Raw genomic sequence first — 18,908 nt, 5'->3', positions numbered from 1 at the left:
TGATGTAGTAGATTAAATTAACAGGAGTTAGGTGTTTTATTAGCGGGAGGTGGTATGCAAATCCATGCAAATGTTTGGCAATACTAATAGATGAGCTACAGGAGATTAGGAATTGTTAGGTTGCAGAGGTATGGCTTTTAAAGGAGAGGTTGTGATCTTTGAAATGAGGTGTGAGCAATTTTCAGATATACAATAATAGAGATTAAGGCAAACATGCATGTGGCTTAGATTAGGCTATGCTCAGAGAGAGGAGGAATGCAGAGCATGGAAATGCAGGAAACAGTACTTCGAAAGAAAAGCAATATCCAGCCATCAGTCGTTTTAGCTCAAGGTCAGTGTTTCATGTAGGGCGTTGTGGATGCCTTAAATACATCAAGATCTGGCAATACCTCAGATATTAATTGGCTGGGGAACAAGCCTTTGGTAGCCTCAACCACCCGATCCCGCTCCTTGACTGAATTGACCACCATCTCCCTGGAGGACTCTGGGAAATCCCTAAAACCCTGTAAAAACAGTTTTCCAGATGATCTGTGCCCCCCCCATATCACAGTGAGCAATTATGCGGCTGTTAATACTATTCTTAATTCCCTCTTTAATGACTCACTACGCCAATCCACTCTTCCTAGCTGTTGGAAAAAGCTACGCTTATTTCGTTTCTGGAAAAACCTTCTGCTGACAAGTCTATAATGGGCAATTACAAACCCATCTCATTAATTCTGGCATCCTCTAAAATGCTGGAAAAAAAGGTTAATGTCTAATTGTCCAAGTATTTAGACTCCAATCAGCTCCTGTACCAATCTCATTCGGGCTTTCGCACTGGGCACATCACAGAATCTATCCAGGTAGAAATTTCTGTCACCATCAAACTTGCAGTGGACCAAGGGAAGCAAGTGGCTTTCTTGCTTTTAGATCTTTTGGCAGTGTTTGATAGTTTCCCACCCTATCCTCCTTTAACGACTGAGAAAAATATTGGTATAGGTTCGGATCCCTTGGCCTGGTTTGGATCTTTTTTATCTAACAGAAGTCAGTTGGTATGGATGCCAACTTTTGCATCTGACCCCATACAGTTAAGATTTGGTGTTCCTTAGGTCTCTGCCATAAGCCCTCTGACAGTCCTGGTGGAATCTTTTGGCACGCAGTTGGTGTCTTATGCCAACAACATGAAGATTCTTTTTACCTGGGACAGAAATACTGCCAACACCCACAGTAGATAAGTAGTGTGTCTGTCTGCGGTATTCCAGTGGATGTGCTGGAGTAATCTTCAATGCAACATGAGGAAAACCAAAATATTCGTTTTCGGCACCATTCCTCCTCCTTGGTGAGGTGGATTCTGGCCCAGTCCTGATCCTTCTCCTCTCACACCTGCTACTGTCAAGCGCAGCCTTGGCGTAAAGTTCGACAATAAATAGTCCCTCAGCTCCGAAGTGGACAATGTGATAGGAGTGTGCTTTGACCTCCTTAGATCCCTAAAAAAGTTTCTATTTCTGCTCCCTTCACATTGCCATGCTCTCATAACCTCACGGTTGGATTACGGATCCAACCAGTCGTTGGTGAGCTACCAGTAGTGACAAGAACCCTTGAGAGTAGCTCACAACTTGGAATTCATTTTTAAATAAGCACAGGGTCACATTCTTCCTTTTAAAGTTAAGGGAAGGATGTGTTCATTTTACATTATTCATTGATGGAGTCAGATTTATGACCCATGGTGAGGCAGAGGTAAAGAACTAATGTAATGTTTCTCAATTCTCAATAGGAGAAATTTAAAATGAAAAGTTACCTTGTGATTAACTTAACTTTTCATTTTAATTTTCTCACATTTTTTCCAAAGTGTTGCATTTACAAACAGCAGGCCTCTTGCTCCCAGTGGGCAGTAGAACAGTCATTTTTTCAAATGGGAGACATTTAAAGTGCTGAAAATCTTTCCACTTTATGATTGTTTTCTAACTTTAAATTGCTCCCATTTAAAAAAATGGTTGTATATTTGTGCTATATAGGGAATGGTGCCACATATGGCAAAAGGTATTCCAGTGGATGTACTGTGTGGGGCTGTGTGCAGTGGTCAGTGTGTATACATGATCCAGGAGGGAACAGTGATTTTGAAATCTATTGATGGTTTATTATAATCTGCGAGTGACATTTAATTTCTTTATTTTAATTATCTCGGAGGGGCGACGAGATGAGCAGAGTAGAATGTGTAGTTAGTGTTTCCGTTAGATGGTTTGGAAGCTGATTGTATGAGTATTGCAATGTGACTTCAGAATTTCAGCTTTGATTGAAGCCACTTGGGCTATGAAGAGATTAATACACTTGTTCCCACACTGTGTTGCCTCCTGAATTCCTTACATATGGATTCCTAGAAAAATACAGTTATGGGAATTCTTGCAGTGTGTGGCTGTATACCAACTGAGCTGGTATATACAGCTCCCCTACCACGGTAATAAGATGATTGCGAGGCTCTCCTACAAAGCAAATACAGTGACTGCCGAGGTTCTACCTTCCTAGGTGTATACAGTGACTACACGGCTACTTTTTATGTGAATGTAGTGACTGCAGGGCGACTTTACTAGGCATATAAAATAAATACAGGGCTTCATCTCTAGGAAAGGGTCCCTTATTATGGGATGTGCTAGATTGTATATTGTGTGACTGGCTGACCCTTTGCTGTATTGACTTGAACTTTAAAGACTGTAAGCACTGTTGTAGAAGACTTGATTAGTGCACCAAAGTCGCCCCCAGGGCAGCAGCATGGGATAACATTGGTCATATAGCTGGCATATCACCAAAATATCGAAGAAAAAATATTGTAGTACAAGAATATCATGTCAAAATTATTGTGCCACAGAAAATAGACGTAAAGAATATTTGATTTTTTTTCTAGGTATGCAATATAGCTTTTTTTTTAAAGAAATTGTACATAGTAACGTTTTCCTCAATATGGTTGCATGAAATATTGTTCTTTAATTTATATATCAGTTATTATATTAAGTAGTAGTAGTATGCTACTATTTGGTTCCTATTTCTTTAGTATAGTTTGCAATTTTTAATGTGATTCTTTTTTTTTTTAAATGTATTTAGTAATTTTTAATTTAGTAACAGGTTGTTGGGTTTGTAGGGTATTCAATTGGTAGATTGTTTTAAATAGAAATTATTGTTTATATTTCATGATGTTTCTATGATAATTCATTTATTTAATAATTAGGCAAATGATGTAATGAATTGCTATTTCAATTTGTTTTTAATTAATTGTTAATACCTTGATCAGTTTATTTATACACTGTGTATGTATATCCTCATACACTATTATTTATTTGTGAATGAGTTTTATATTTACTTGTTTTCAATGTCATTGTTCCTTTTAATATTTACTTTACCATTAATAATGTTTCAGTTCAAACATATTTTTGTTTATTTTTTTAAAGTATTATGGAGGGGAATTGATTTATTTAAAATATCTTTTGTTTTTTATAAAGATAAATGTGCTTTTGTGATATGAAATTTGTAATTCTTCCATTTAAATTTTATCTAGAGTGAATATATATTTCATATTAAATCTGTTTACAAATTTTTATTGTGTAATGTATTCAATTATTGCCAATAACTTGAATGCATTTTTTAAAACTGTGTAAATTCTATATTTTGCTTACAAAGTATATATACACTTTTTAATTTACATGAATTAAAACTATTTATAGATATATTATTTTGAACTGTAATATGTTAAATGCATTACATATAATGCTATATTTTTATATACTTTTATATATATATAATATATATATATTACTTTTTATATACTTCAATTTTTTTCCGATTTTCTATTTCACAATATTTTTTCTCAACATTTTGGTAGCTTACATACAAACTATGTTAACTGCATTTTTGTTGATATTTTTTACATGATATTTCTGTGTCAAGATATTTTTGAAGACGATATTGTCTTGTAACCTGTATATCTAATACCTTTGAGTTGAATACTGGCTGCAGACTGTGCTAAACCCTTTTCTCTTTATTTGAATCTAAATTTTAATTGCTCTTTTTTTACGTACTTGTAAATAAATGTCCTGCTCCCTTTGAAGATATAGGGCATCATTAGAAGTTCCACGGACTGTTTAGACCGTCCGCAGCACTTCTGATAGGGAGGTTGCCGCCATTGTAGCTACCTCCCCACCGGGCCCATTAAGAGTTTCCTGCTAGGTCAGCGGGCGGAAACCTCGGTTTCCGCCCACTGGCCTAGCGTGAAACAGCCTACAGCCTTGTCTCCGGCTCATAATAGAGCTGGCGGCAATGCTGTAGGATGCAGGATGCACCAACAATGAATATTGCGAGGGTGCTGGCCACGGGGACCCCTGCACTGCCCATGCCAAGTGCCCCCCTGCACCGGTTCTTTGCCAGCCTTTTTATGGCAGTGCTACCGCCATGAAGTGGCTGGCGGAGAATGAGGTTGTAATCCCCACCAGCGCTGCTCTGGCGGATTAGGACCGCTGCAACCGCCAGATCGTTGGGATCTCTGATCCTGCCGGTGCTGGCGGTCCCACCGCGGCACGACCGTCATGGTCATAGTATGGCGCTCGGACCACCACATTGGCGGCGGTCCGACCGCCATTCGCGAGTCTGGCAGTCCACTGACCGCCATACTCGTAATGGGACCCATAGTGTCAGGTGGACATTGAAGTTTATTGTGTGTTATTTACTGTGTCTTCAGTTTTTAAACCCTATAGGTTTCATACTGCAAGTCTTCTTGAACACATAAGAGTTAAATTCCTAAAGATATTACCTACGCATCCAGTTGGAGTGAAAAAGCAGTGATGACCCTGGAAAATCAGTGGTACATTACATCACAGGGCTGCTGATAATGCTGTTACTGTTCTAGGACCTGTATTTAAAGGCCTCACTGCCACCAGCCCTCTTCCTGCACTAAAGGAGTGCATGGTCTGAAGGCGAAGCCCAGTTCACCACCTGCTCTAGGTAATGTCAGAGAGTTAAACACAGAACCAACTGTAGCAAGCTACAAATGAAATGATACAGTCCCAGAAGAACACCATTCCGTATGATTGACATTTTGCGAAAACTATTTCTGATGTTGTAAGCATTCATGTATAAATGTTTGAATTCTCCACTACTGATAAATACGATTTGAACAATCCTTACACAACTGATATAACCTTCCCGAAATCTCAAGAAAAATTGGAACACTGTCACCTCCAGTTAATAAACACTTGGGAAACTCGTTTTTTTCTGTATTTTTCAAGAAAATTTAAATATTCCCATTCTGCTGTACTTGACAAGATAACCACCTTTATTGGTAGATTCCACTACTTTCCAAACCTTGGGAAGTACTAGCAATTGGAAATAGTTAGCCATTTTATGATATTGTATGAAAAAGCAGAACAGATATAAATTAGGATACTAGCAAGAACCTGTTTCCTATGCAGTTGTGCTTATCCAACATTGGCTAACCGTGTCCTCATCGAATGGAGTGCCTTTGTTTGCATCTTGATAAACGCTTATATGTTCTTTTATTAGATCACATTTTCAGGCACCTAGTGGCAACAGGTTGTACTATACAGTTAATTCCTTGAAACAATATCTCAGTGTGCATTAGCCTTTTGGTGTGAGGCATCCTTGTCGGTCTTGACTAGCTTTTATCTTCCTTTACTTCAAAAAACCTTTCTGGCAAAATAAAACTCCCTGCACATACACGCCATGACAACTTGCTCTTGTTTGAAGGCTGTTTTGCTCTTTTCAATCACTTCCACTCTCCTTGAACACAAAATGCTGCCATGGAATTCAACTCCTTGCAAACTCTATTACCGTTCCTAGATGGCTTATTCCCTATTTACTGACTCCCCGGCTCACAGGTATTACAGGGTTTGCATGGGCTTTTAGGTCCTCGAGAAGGCACTTGGATAGATTTAATGCTCTCTTGTCCTTTGTCATGGTTTATGCTGTGCCTTTTACTATGCCACTTTTATCTTCTCTTAGGCTCACCCATCAGTGCGCATTAAAGGGACGGAGCACAGCTACAACCCCGCCCTGTGCCAGGATGAGCACTGTGGCTCCAACGCCAAGGGTCAACACATGCACTGCCCCTTCTGCCGTGTCTTTGAGGCCTACCAGGACCCAGTCATCCTGCGAGCCCACTATCGCGTCAAACACGTGGACAAGGGACTGGACTTCGCAGGTGGGTGCTGCGTGAAGGAGACGTCGAGGCTTTTGGGTTCATGGACAGGATTTTACTAGGGAAAATTGTTCAAACCCCCTCTCACTCCAGAGTGCCATGAATACAGTTGCCACCGTTCTGACAGAAAAATACCAGGGCCGTGGACTTGTACATGAATACGGATTCATGTAAAAAAAAAAAGCCTCTGTATTTGTTTTTAACATAGTATTTCACCCTCAGTTTCCTTTTGCAATTACTTTAAATTAGTTTTGGTACCTGTAACACATTTTGGAGTGGTTGATGCTTTGGTTTACTTTGAGAAGGGAGTAAAATATCTGCTTTTACTGATTTTCCTATTACTAGGTTTCGCCTAAACAGTGCATGCACTGTCTGCAAGACTTTAGTTTACATACAGGGGGCTTACAGTTCACCCATAGCTTACCATGTGTTAGCTTTAGCATCGCTCTTCTTTGCTTTGCTCCCGTTTGTCACAGCATGTGGGCGTCATATCCTCTTCTCGTGTTTGGCTCCCCTACAGGTACCTGTGTCCATCCAGTGCTCCAGTTTTAGGGGCTCACCTTTTTGTGTTCAAGCACTCCATATGAATGCTTGTGTTTTTAGTCTCTCACCATATCCTCGTCCATGTAGCTTCTATACCCTCCCACCGGTCCCCCTTCCATGTTGTTTTTTCCCTCCCACCCCTTACTCTGCGCCACTGCACTCTACTCTGTGCCACTGCACTATATACTACTACATTCTACTCTGCACCACTGTACTGTATGCCACTGCACTTTATTCTGCACAACCCTTCACAACTGCTCTCTACACCACTCTATTCTAAACCACTCTGCGCCATTGCACTCCCTGCCACTGCACTGTACACCACTTCACTCTACTCTGCAGCACACTATTCTGCGCCACTGCACTCTACTCTGTACCACTCTACTCTTCGCCACTGTGCTCTACTCTGCACTGCTCCACTTTTATGCCTTTGCACTCTACTCTGCACCACTCTACTCTATGCCACTGTATTCTACGCCACTGCACTCTAAACCATTGCACTCTATGCCACTCTACTCTATGCCACTGCACTCTACTCAACACCACTATACTGTATGCCACTGCCCTCTACTCTGAACCACTCGACTCCACTGCATTCTACTCTGCACCACTCTACTCTACTGCTCTCTAAACCACTGCACTCTGCACCACTCTACTCCACTGTGCACCACTTTATTCTACGCCATTGCTCTCTACGCCAATCTGTTCTGTTCTTCACCAATCTACGCCATGCCACTGCACTCTACACCATTTACTCTAAGCCACTTCACTCTATGCTACTGTACTATACCCCACTCTTCTCTGCATCTCCATATTCTATGCCACTGTACTCTACATCACTGCACTCTACTCTGCACCTCTCTGCTCTACGCCACTGTACTCTATGCCACTGCACTTTATGCCACTCTACTTTACACCACTGCAGTCTACAGCCCTCTATGCCACTCTACTCTCCACCACTCTACGTCACTCTACTCTGTACCACTGCACTCTGTTCCACTGCACTCTACGTTACTCTGATCTACTCTGCAACACTCAACAGAATGCTACACCACTCTACTCTATGGCACTGCAATCTACACCACTGCACTCTCCTCTACACCACTGCACTCTATGCCACTCTACTCTAGGCCATTGCACTCTAATTTACTCTGCACCATTCTTCGCCACCGCACTCTGCACCACTGCACTTTACTCTGCATCACTCTTTGCCACTGCACCTCTCTACTCTATGCCACTGCACCCTATGCCACCACACTCTACACCATTCTAATCTATGCCACTGCATACTATGCAATTGCACTCTATACCGCTCTACTTGGTGCCACGGCATTTTATGCTACTGCACTCTTCTCTGCACCATTCTACTCTACACCACTACATTCTACTCTGCCACTACACTCTAGCACCCCTCTACTCTGCACCACACTATTTCAGGCCACTGCACTCTACGGCACTCTGCTCTACTCTGCACCACTTTACTCAGTGACAGTGTACTCTACACCAGTTTACTTCAAGCCAACGCACTCTATGCCACTGTACTGTACACCACTCTTTTCTACTCTTCACCACACTAGGCCACTGCACACTCTACGCCACTGCATTCTACACCGTTGCACCACACTACTTTGCCACCTGCACTCTACTTGACTGCACTCTATGCCACTCTTTCCCACTCTGCAATACTCTACGCCACTGCACTCTTTTCCACTCCACTCCACTCTGCATCACTCTGTCACTGCTCTCTATGCCACTGCATCACTCTACTCTATCCCACCGCACTCTGCTACTGCACTTTACACCATTCTACTCTGTCACTGTAGTCTATGAAACTGCACTCTGCACCACTGTACTCCGCACCACTGCACTTTATGCCATTTTACTCTGTACTGCTCTACTCCAGGCCACTACACTCTACGCCACTCTACTCTACAACACTATCCACCACCCTACTCTGTACCACTGCACTCTCTTCCACTGCACTCTACGTCACTCTGATCTACTCTGCACCACTCTACGGCATGCTACACTACTCTATGCCACTGCAGTCAGTGCCACTCTACTCTACTCTACTGTACAGCCCTGCACCGTCCTCTATGCCACCGCACTCGATGCCACTCTACTCTATGCCTTTGCACTCTACTTTACTTTGCACCATACTGTACCACTGCATTTTACTCTGCAGCACTCTTGGCCACTGCATGATATGCCACTGGACACCTCTACTCTGCCACTACACCCTATGCCACAACACTCTACTCTGCACCACATTAATCTGTGCCACTGCACTCTACGCCACTCTACTCGATGCCACTGCACTTTATGCCACTGCACTCTACTCTGTGCCACTCCACTCTACACCACTGCAATTTACTCTGCACCACTCTGCCACTATACACTCTAGCACCACTCTACTCTGCACCACTGTATTCTACCTCACTGCACTCTAGGCCATTCTACTCTACTCTGCACCACTCTAATCGGTGGCACTGTACTCTACACCACTTTACTTCAAGCCACTGCACTCTACATCACTGCATTCTACACCATTCTAATCAACTCTGCACCACTCAAAGCCACTGCAAACTCTGCGCTACTGCATTTTACACCATTGCACCACACAACTATGTGCCACTGCACTCTACTTCACTGCACTCTGTGCCACTCTACTCTCCACCACTCTATGCCACTGCACTCTATGCCACTATTCAGTACTCTACACCACTCTGTGAGCCTGTTCTCTATGCCACTGCATCACTCTACCTCATTCCACCGCACTCTGCTACTGCACTCTACACCATTCCACTCTGTCACTGTAGTCTGCAAAACTGCACTCTCCACCACTGTACTCCGCACCACTGCACTTTATGCCATTTTACTCTGTACCACTCTACTCATTGCCACTGCACTCTATGCCGCTCTGCTCCACAACACTTGAAACTATACCACTGTATCCTACTCCAATATACTCTACTCCACTGAGCCACTCCACACCACTCCACTGTATGTCACTTTATGCCACTCCACTCTGTGCCACCCCACTCCACCATCTGTCATGCCACTCCATGCAGTGCCACTCTACTGCACTCCACACAATGCCTCTATGCCACTCTACTCTGTACCACTCTACTGTGTGCCACTGCACTTTACTCTACTCTGTACCACTATATTGAACTCCACTGCCCTCTACACCACTCTACTCTACTTTACACTACTGTACTCTATGCCCCTCTATTCTACTCTGCACCACTTGACTTTGTCACTGCACTCTATGCCACTCTACTCTATGCCACTGCACTCTTCGCTGCACCACTGTAAGCTACTGCGCTCTACACCACTCTAACCTACATCACTGTGCGTCAGTGCACTCTACACCAGTGCACCACATGCCATTCTACTCTGCACCTCTCCACAGCACTGGACTATACACCACTGCACTTTATGCCATTCCACTCTGCATCACTCTGCCACTTTACTTGGCACCAATCCATGCCAGTTTATTCAGCACCACTCCACACTGTCACTGCACTCTACACCACTTCACTCTACGTCAGTCCACACTACTCTGTGCCACAGCATTCCACTGTAGCCACTCAATTTCACTGTGTGTCACGCCACTCCACATAGTGCCACCCTACCCCTCACCACTCCACACAGTGCCACTCTTCTGTGTGCCACTCTACTCTACACCGCTGTACTCTACTCCGTTCTACACCACTTCACTGTACACCACTCTGAGCCACTATACCCCAGTCCACTCAGTGCTACTTTACTCTACCCCACGCTACTCCACACCACGCCACTTCACTCTATTCTGCTCCACTCCACTTCACACTATGCCATTCTAGTTTACTTCTCTTCTCTCCACTCTACTCAACTCTACTGTATGCTATACTACTCCACTCTACTCTTTCATGTTTGGGCCATAGCAGAAAGGTAGCCTGCAGCATACTGGGCAAATGCCAGAGTGGCAGAATGGCCAGTCCATAACTGAGCGCATTGTTTGGCCCTTTTTCATCCAAAGATTGCTTCTGGAAGGACCCGCACCCAAACATCCCTGCAGAGCGACGGACTCGCTCGGTATTTACTAAACCGCCATATAAATGATTTGCAAATGAAGGCTAAGCGCAACAACACGGCCTGGCATTACACCATTTCCAGGGCTTATTTTGGTCCAGCCAAGTTTGGGGGAGTTGTGTATGTGATGTCCGAGCGTACCCCAGAAAAGGTGAATACCCGGGATTGTTTGAGAGGCTCCAAACACGGGGCTCGCAGAGCAGGAACCTGGCGGCCTCTGATTTATCGGATTCAGTGACGCAGCAGTAAATGGCTCCTGCCTGCTCCCCCTGGGAGGAGGCTTTCTTCCGCTCTAGGATTATTTACTGCTGAGCCGAGAGCATCGCCCTCTCTGTTTTTGTCCTTCAAGAAACTGGGAGCGCGGCCTTCCTCCATCCTGCGCACTAGATTCCTCGCGCCGTCGGTGCATTATCACCCCTCCCAGGCGGCACGCGCCTGTGCTATGCAAAGAGATACGAAGGACGGTATTTTTCGGGTGTTTTGTTAAAGTGTGCTCCCTTTCTTCCTGCCTCCCTCCTCTCCAACCCAGTCCCACGTCGCTGCTACTACATTAGTCAGTTTTGACAGCAAGACAGGTAGAAAGAGATAATTAACCAACAAGATACCAGAACGAAAAACGGGGCCACAAAGAGAGGAAAGCACCGCAATGAATGCACAATCTTCTCTCAGGATCTTCTTCTAACTAACTCCATTGTTTATCCATACTTGTCAACCTCTTGCTCGGGGCGAATGAACCTACCTATTAACCCCTTCACTGCCAGGCCTTTTCCACCTCTGGTGCCAGGCCTTTTTTTGGCTATTTGGGGTAGTTTGCGCTTATCCCCTCACAACTTGTTGTCCACGTAAGCTGAGTTTGTGGGTTCCCCTGGAGGAGACCAAGAAATTAGCCAAAATACAGAAAAATCATTTAAAAAAAAAAAAATGGGAAAAAGGACTGCAGAAGAAAGCATGTGTTTTTTCCCCTGAAAATGGCATCAACAAAGGGATTGCGGTGCTAAAATCACCATCTTCCCAGCTTTCAGGAACAGGCAGACTTAAGTCAGAAAACCACATTTTTCAACACAAGTTTGGCATTTTACTGGGACATACCCCATTTTTACAATTTTTTGTGCTTTTAGCCTCCTTCCAGTTAGTGACAGAAATGGGTATGAAACCAATGCTGGATCCCGGAAAGCTAGAAATTTCTGAAAAGTAGACAAAATTCTGAATCAGCAAGGGGTCATTTGTGTAGATCCTACAAGGTTTTCCTGCAGAAAATAACAGCTAAAATAAAAAAATATTGAAATTAAGCTAAAGAAAAACAGCCATTTCTCTCCACGCTTTACTCTGTAACTTTTTCCTGCCATATCAGATTTTCAAAAGTAGTATACTGTTACATCTGCTGGACTCTTCTGGTTGGGGGATATATAGGGCATGTAGGTTGTAGGTTCATCAAGACCCCCTAGGTACCCAGAGCCAATGAAGACGCTGCACCTTGCAATGGGTTTTCGTTGTATACAGGGTATACAGCAATTCATTTGGTGAAATATAAAGAGTGAAAAATAGGTATCAAGAAAACCTTTGTATTTCCAAAATGGGCATAAGATAAGGTGTTGAGAAGCAGTGGTTATTTGCACAGTTCTGAATTCCGGGGTCCTCATACTAGCATGTGAATTTCAGGGCATTTCTCAAATAGACTTCTTTTTTACACACTGTCTTACATTTGCAAGGGAAAAATGTAGAGAAAGACAAGGGGCAATAACACTTGTTCTTCTATTGTGTTTTCCCCCAGTCTCCCAATAAAAATGGTATCTCACTTGCGTGAGTAGGCCTAATGCCCGCGACATGAAACACAACATGGACACATCACATTTTTACATTGAAATTGGATGTGTTTTTTGGAAAGGGCCTCACTGTGGATTTTGGCCTATAGCTCAGCCGACACCTAGGAAAACCTAGCAAACCTATACATTTTTTAAAACTGGACACTGAGGGGAATTCAGAATGGGGTAACTCATGGGGCTGTCACCAGGTTCTGTTACCCAGAATCCTTTGCAAACCTCAAAATTAGGCAAAAAAAAATTTTTTCCTCACATTTTGGTGACGGAAAATTCTGGAATCTAAGCGGAGCCACACATTTCCTTCTGTGACAGGAAATGCCCCAAAACACAACGTGGCCACATCACATTTTCCTAAAGAAAACTGGCCTTTTTTTTTGCAAAGTGCGTAGCTGTGGATTTTGGCCTCTAGCTCATCCGGCACTTAGGAAAACCTAACACACCTATACATTTTTGAAAAACAGACACCTAGGAGAATTCAGAATGCGGTGACTTGTGGGGCTATCACCAGGTTCTGTTACCCAGAATCCTTTACAAACCTCAAAATATGGCAAAAAAACACTTTTTCCTAACATTTCGGTGCTGCAAAGTTCTGAAATCTGAGGGGAGCCACAAACTTCCTTCTACCCAGAATTCCCCCTGGTCTCCCGATAAAAATAAAAGTGATCAAATACAAAACTACCTACCAAACCCAAACATTTCTGAAAACTAGACACACAAGTAAGTCCAGGGAGGTGTGACTTGCATGGATCCCCCAGTGTTTTCTTACCCAGAATCCTCAGCAAACCTCAAATTTAGCTGAAAAATCAAATTTTTCCCACATTTCTGTGTGGGATCACCGCACCAGCACAAATTTCTTACCACCCATCCTGGTAAAAATTATATCTCACTTGTGTAGGTGGGCCAAGTGCCTGTGACAGGCAAGAGCCAAAAACATGTCAAAAATGAGGGGGAATCAAAGCGGATCCAAAAGAGCAGTTTGGAAAAAAAATGTTTTTAGGCTGACAAGTGGGGCATTTTTTTTTTTATCAGTATAGATGCAGCAATGCTAGGTGGTAGGAATGTTGTTGATCCCTGCAAATTCCAGAAGGTTCTTTCACAAAAATGTGGGGGGAAATGTGTGATTTCCAGCAAAGTTGGAGGTTTGCAGGGCATTGTGGGTAAGAAAATGGTGCAGGTGCATGTGAAGCACACCACCCTGGACTCACCTAGATGTTTAGTTTTCAGATGTATCTAGGTCTTGTGGATTTTTCTACATGGCAGCGTCCCAAAGTCCAAAAAGTGCAGTCCTCACCATTTTCAAGTGGGGCGATTTGGAGAGTTAGACAAGCTCTCATGGCCCAAATGTACAACCAAAACACAAAATAATCAAATGTTCTCTTGCTTGCTGTGGGATAAGATGGTTTAGTGTGCGGGGCAGAGCTGAAAGACTGTTACCCCCTTCAGTTGGGGTGGGGGCATAACCATGCCCACACTGGTTGGTAACACTCTCACATGTTCCAAAACCTTGATAAATCAGCGACACCCTAGTTTCAGAACATCACTGCATCCGTGGTCTTGAGTCACATAAAAAGCTTTGTAAGTTAGCATGACACATTCTGGGCTCGTAGCAGTGTGTGGCAAAAGGCTTGTCATTGGAAGCCAACACCCTTAAATCTGTAAACCTTCCTCAACACCACTCTGCACTACCTAGTAGAGGTCATGCAGAACTTGGGCCTGTGAAGCATTTTAGATCCCTGGTCTCCAATCGTGTGCAGTGACCCTGACTCGCAACTTTCCGCCACCAACCCAAACTCAGCGTCTTATGAAATGCTTCTGTCTCCTCTGCATCATCCAGACTCTTTCATGATGTTAGTCGGGGGCCCCGATTCGCTTCTTTTCTATACCAAGGATACTCCTGTTGCCCTCATGTTGTTTGCACCACAATCATATCAAATAGTCTGAAGGTTTGTGGGTTTTGGGGCATTGATGGGTTTGGCCAGATTCAAGGTGAACACTTGAAGACACCTCTCCCCGCAACCCCAGCACTCACTCAAGTCTTCATTGTCCAAACCAGGCCCCCTTGGGTCAACTTCTAAGAGTGACAACATTCGTGAAGGATATAATCATTGATGTAAATTGCATAAAAAGCAGACAGACCAAAAAAGCTGCATTTTCTCTATTCCACTTTGCTACATCCTCCTGTACCTCTGTTTCCCAATGTTGAGACCCTGAACAATTCATAGCAGGCTCTCTAGCGTACCAAAACTTGAGAGGGTCCCCCTGCAAACTACATGGAAGCCCCCCACTCCCGACTCAGTCAGGAGCTCTCAGGCCAGGATACTGTGCTGAGGGGGCCCCCTGGAGCTCAGGGCCCCCCCCTCACCGTGGGGGCTGCAGGCGCCTATGTTACACTACTGAGCAAGCTCCCTATACCCTGGTCAGCCCACAACCTGCTCATCGTTCACCAGACTGCTCATAATATGACATAATATAGCCTGAAGGCTTGTAGTAGACATAAACAGAGACCCCTTAAGTGTGCTCCTGGACAGAGCTAGGATTAAATTCTCTCTCCTGTGCACAACATATAAATGTAGGTTGGGGGCTCTCTGACTAATGCCTTAAATCAAAAAGAGAGCCCTAGAAAATCAGCTCTGTCCTACATCTGCAGTCCCGTACTGACAAAGCTCATCTCAACTGGATACAGCGTTGTTTCATTGTCAAGGCTGCTAAATATTGTAATGATTTTCCTCTAAAATTCAGGCCCCCCTTCTACCAATCCTTTATGAAAAAGTTAGATCCCCATCTTGTGTAATGACATTTCATCTCGTCAAATGAGCAGAGCCCCCTGCACCTTTTCTTGGTGTAATTGGACATATAGAGTAGTCGGTTCCTAGTACCATCATTATTTGCTTCCAGATAATCAAACCGGGGAAGTGTGAAGTGAGAAGAAGAGAGGGAGCAAAGAAGGAGCGGGAAAGAGGTGGGATGAAGCGGTGAGACAAAGGATGCAGAGAGAGCTCAATAAAGAGGTTTCAGTGGTTACTGGAGAAAGAAAGTTGAGGCAGGTCTTTGAAGGGAAAGGAATTGAGGATGCAGGGGTTTTGGGGGGCTAGAAAGCCAGAAGTTAAAGGAGGAGTTCAAAGAAAGGAAGGAAAACTGTAGTAAATTAGTGATAGAGAAAAAACAAAACAGTGAGTGACAGCAAACCATCAGTAAAAATGAAGTGAGAAAGGATGGGTTGTGAATGCTGAAAGGAATCTGGTGTCAGGGAAAGGGTTACTCTTCGTACATTAGAGTGTAAACTGTAGATAAAGGAGAGAAGAAAAGGTAAGGAGCTTCATAGGTAAAGGAGAGGGGAGGCTCAAAATGAATGTAGAACAGCGTTGATTATTGAATAGAGAACTGATGGATGGTGGGAAGAAAGGACAGGAGGGGAGAAGACAAGTCAAAGTCAAAAAGTAAGGAAGTGGTTTGGAAAATAAAAAGGGAGGGAAGAGAGGGGAAGATGTCACAGAAGGGACACCAGGATCGAGGCTTGAGGCGGGGATTGAAAGATGAGTGAAAGTAAGGCAGCAAGGAAGAAAGTTGGGGGCAGGGGGGGCAGGAAAAATGCACAAGGGAGGCGGGAAAGGTTCCTAGGCCGACTTGGCAAGAGGAGGGAGCAAAAGTACATCAATCAAGGAGAACGCAGAGAGAAGGGAAATCTGCATTTGGTGGAGTGAGTGGTGAGAAGGAGGGGGCGTGACAGGTTGGGGAGCAGGCGGGAAAGACTAATAGGTAGCTGAAAGCATGATGAAATGGGAAGGGCGGGGCGATGGTAAAAGGATGAAAGTGAGAGGGAGGAGGGTAAAGAGTGAAAGTAGAGAAAAGGGTGAGAGAAGTGCACAGAGATGGAGAATGATGGGAGGCCATCGTAAAATAATAAGAGGAGCCAGATGTCACACATGTAAGGGGCTCATTGTGATTGGACAGTTTTCTTTCTTTTAATGCAGAAATGAGCCGGCCTGCTGTGCGTTGACTCTCATATTCGGAGGGGTCCTACAGATGGGGGGTGGTGCCGAGTGCTAGACTCTTCGATGCTGCACAGTGCACGCGCCCAGTGACCATGGGTCCAATTTCAAGCCCTCCTCCTAATGTATCGAAAAAGTGAAACAGCGGCATCGCTGCCTGGCTGTTTAAGCAGCACGTGCCAAGCCCCCTCCGCGTCCTTCCTTGTCTCCAGCTTGCTGAGGAGCCTCCCCCCTTCTTCATGTCTCCTGGGCATTTCACCCTCTGCAGCAGCTCTACATCATGTGGAGATAGTTCGCTGCAGCTGTTTCTGCAGCACTGCAGCAGTCACGGCCCCTCTAGCTGCGCGAGCCAGGAATCCTCTGCAGCTTCTCGTCATGCCGCGTCAGCACAGCGCGCGCCCTAATCAATAATGCAATTATTGTAATCCTCGTGCCCTCCTGCAGGATCCTTCTTCAGGTAGTCAGCACTGAGCATGCATTATTACACGAGGAAGCAGGCGGGGGCTCTGAAAACGGACCCTGCGGTCTATAAATGGAGCTCCTTTGGGAGGATGAAGGGGTTTCCATTGCAAAGACGCACATCCCGACGGCTCCCACGCACCCCTTTCCCTTAGGAACCTTTACTTCCGCATTTCATCGTCTCATGTCTCTGGTACCACACGCCCAGCTCTCTTTCTTTCGAGGTTTTTTTCGTCTGTATTTCTGCTTCCTGTTGAAATTGTGATGGCACAAATAACTTATTAGATATGATATAATTTAAAACATTCATTCTCACTCATCCCCACTCAATGCATGATAATGTAATATTTGTGATCGAGCATGTCAAGTATGACTTGAGGGATAGAGTTTGCCCTGTTTCTCTCTTCACTGCAAGTGTTCACCATTCCAATTCTGACATTTCGCGCCTAGTGATGGCTGCAACTTTTAAGAAGTATGGCACGGTGTTCTCCACCCTCACGCCCGGTCGGTGCCTGTGTGTGTCTCTCTCACACTCTCTCGCTTTCTCTCTCTTGCTCTCTTCCTCTCTCTCTCTCTCTGTTCCTCTCTTTGTACCAGCAGCCACTATTTGGTGTTTCCACAATGCGGCCACACTGATAACTAGAGTTAGGCCTTGTGCTTTACACTGGACCGCCAGAAAGAGCCTTGTATGGTGTTTGATTGAAACGTTCCGGGAAGCCTCAATATAACTTTCAAAAGAGCATCCAAATGACACTACTTTCTTTTGTCTTAGTACGTGAGCATTGGCAAGGTCAGTGGGCCTCGGCTTAATGGGCTTACTCAGGCCTTCATGAATGCTGTTAGCTTGTGTTGCACACATTTATGCTGTTTAACACACTAAAGCCAGGCCTATTGACCTTGTCAATGCATGGGGGGGAAAACAGCAAAAAAAAGTAGCAAAACTGCTGTTTTATGTATAAAATGCGTACAGGTGATATAGAACTGAACGTGACAGTTGCCACATTCAATTCTCAAAATTCAACTCAGATTGAGTTCAGTTGAGTTTGCTTTTCAGATATAAAACAATCTCTTAAGCATTGAATATGAGACAAAAGTATTCCCCAAACAGCCAACATCACGCAGTGATAGTGGAACACTCGACTGGAGTCAAGGCTTACTGTGTGTATTTTAAAGACTCGAAGTCAACAGGGCCTCAAGCAGCTGCACTGTCAAGCCAGACCTAAAAAGGTAGGTCGCAATACAGACACAGGACAGAGGAATACAATGCCCACCTGTGAACTCTCCCTAGTCAAAAAACGTCCCATAGCTTAATTTTTCAGACTTTAAAAAATCAACCAATTTTTGATGAAGTAAAAATAACTATCTTCTATCCAACAGTAAAAATGATGTGGATTCTGGGCTGGTTTCTGATTGGGTCTGGGCACTTCTTTTTGAGATGCTAGGGGATAAGTTACTGAGATTATGATCATCTGTATAGGCAAGGATGGTTCCTTTCACAAGCAATACCCAGCAAGTGCCTTAGCAAAGATAGCCAGTGCAAGGCTGGGCTCAGCTCTTCAGAGGTGATTCTTATTTGGTCTAAGTAGAATACAATAGCCCAGAGAGACAGAGCAACGGCATCTTCCTAAAAACATTCGACAAAACCATCTTGAAATCACAGGAGATGTGGCATAATAATGGCCGGTTCTTTCTCTATTGTAGGATATCCTGCTGGTAATACTTCAGTAAAAGCAGAAGGTTGAGATATTCTGGAAAACGTTGAATTGGTCAGGGGGCTTGAAAAACCCTATCAGCCTCCTGTCCCAAAACCTAGCCGTGAACCAGAACCTCAAATTCCCTCAA

General features: G+C 44.2%; 1 protein-coding gene across 2 annotated transcripts in view; it reads left to right on the top strand.

Moving 5' to 3' along the window:
• The window catches only part of LOC138266144 (uncharacterized), a 149,185-nt gene that overhangs the window by 31,941 nt on the left and 98,336 nt on the right, over positions 1-18,908 (top strand). For both annotated transcript variants that reach the window (XM_069214581.1, XM_069214580.1), the window contains exon 2: positions 5,983-6,181. In XM_069214581.1, coding sequence (XP_069070682.1) covers positions 5,983-6,181 — 199 coding nt within the window. The remainder of the gene's footprint in view (positions 1-5,982; positions 6,182-18,908) is intronic.

This window comes from Pleurodeles waltl, chromosome 11 (genome assembly GCF_031143425.1).
Source record: "Pleurodeles waltl isolate 20211129_DDA chromosome 11, aPleWal1.hap1.20221129, whole genome shotgun sequence".
Lineage (NCBI taxonomy): Eukaryota > Metazoa > Chordata > Amphibia > Caudata > Salamandridae > Pleurodeles > Pleurodeles waltl.
This window is presented reverse-complemented; position numbering and strand designations above follow the sequence as displayed.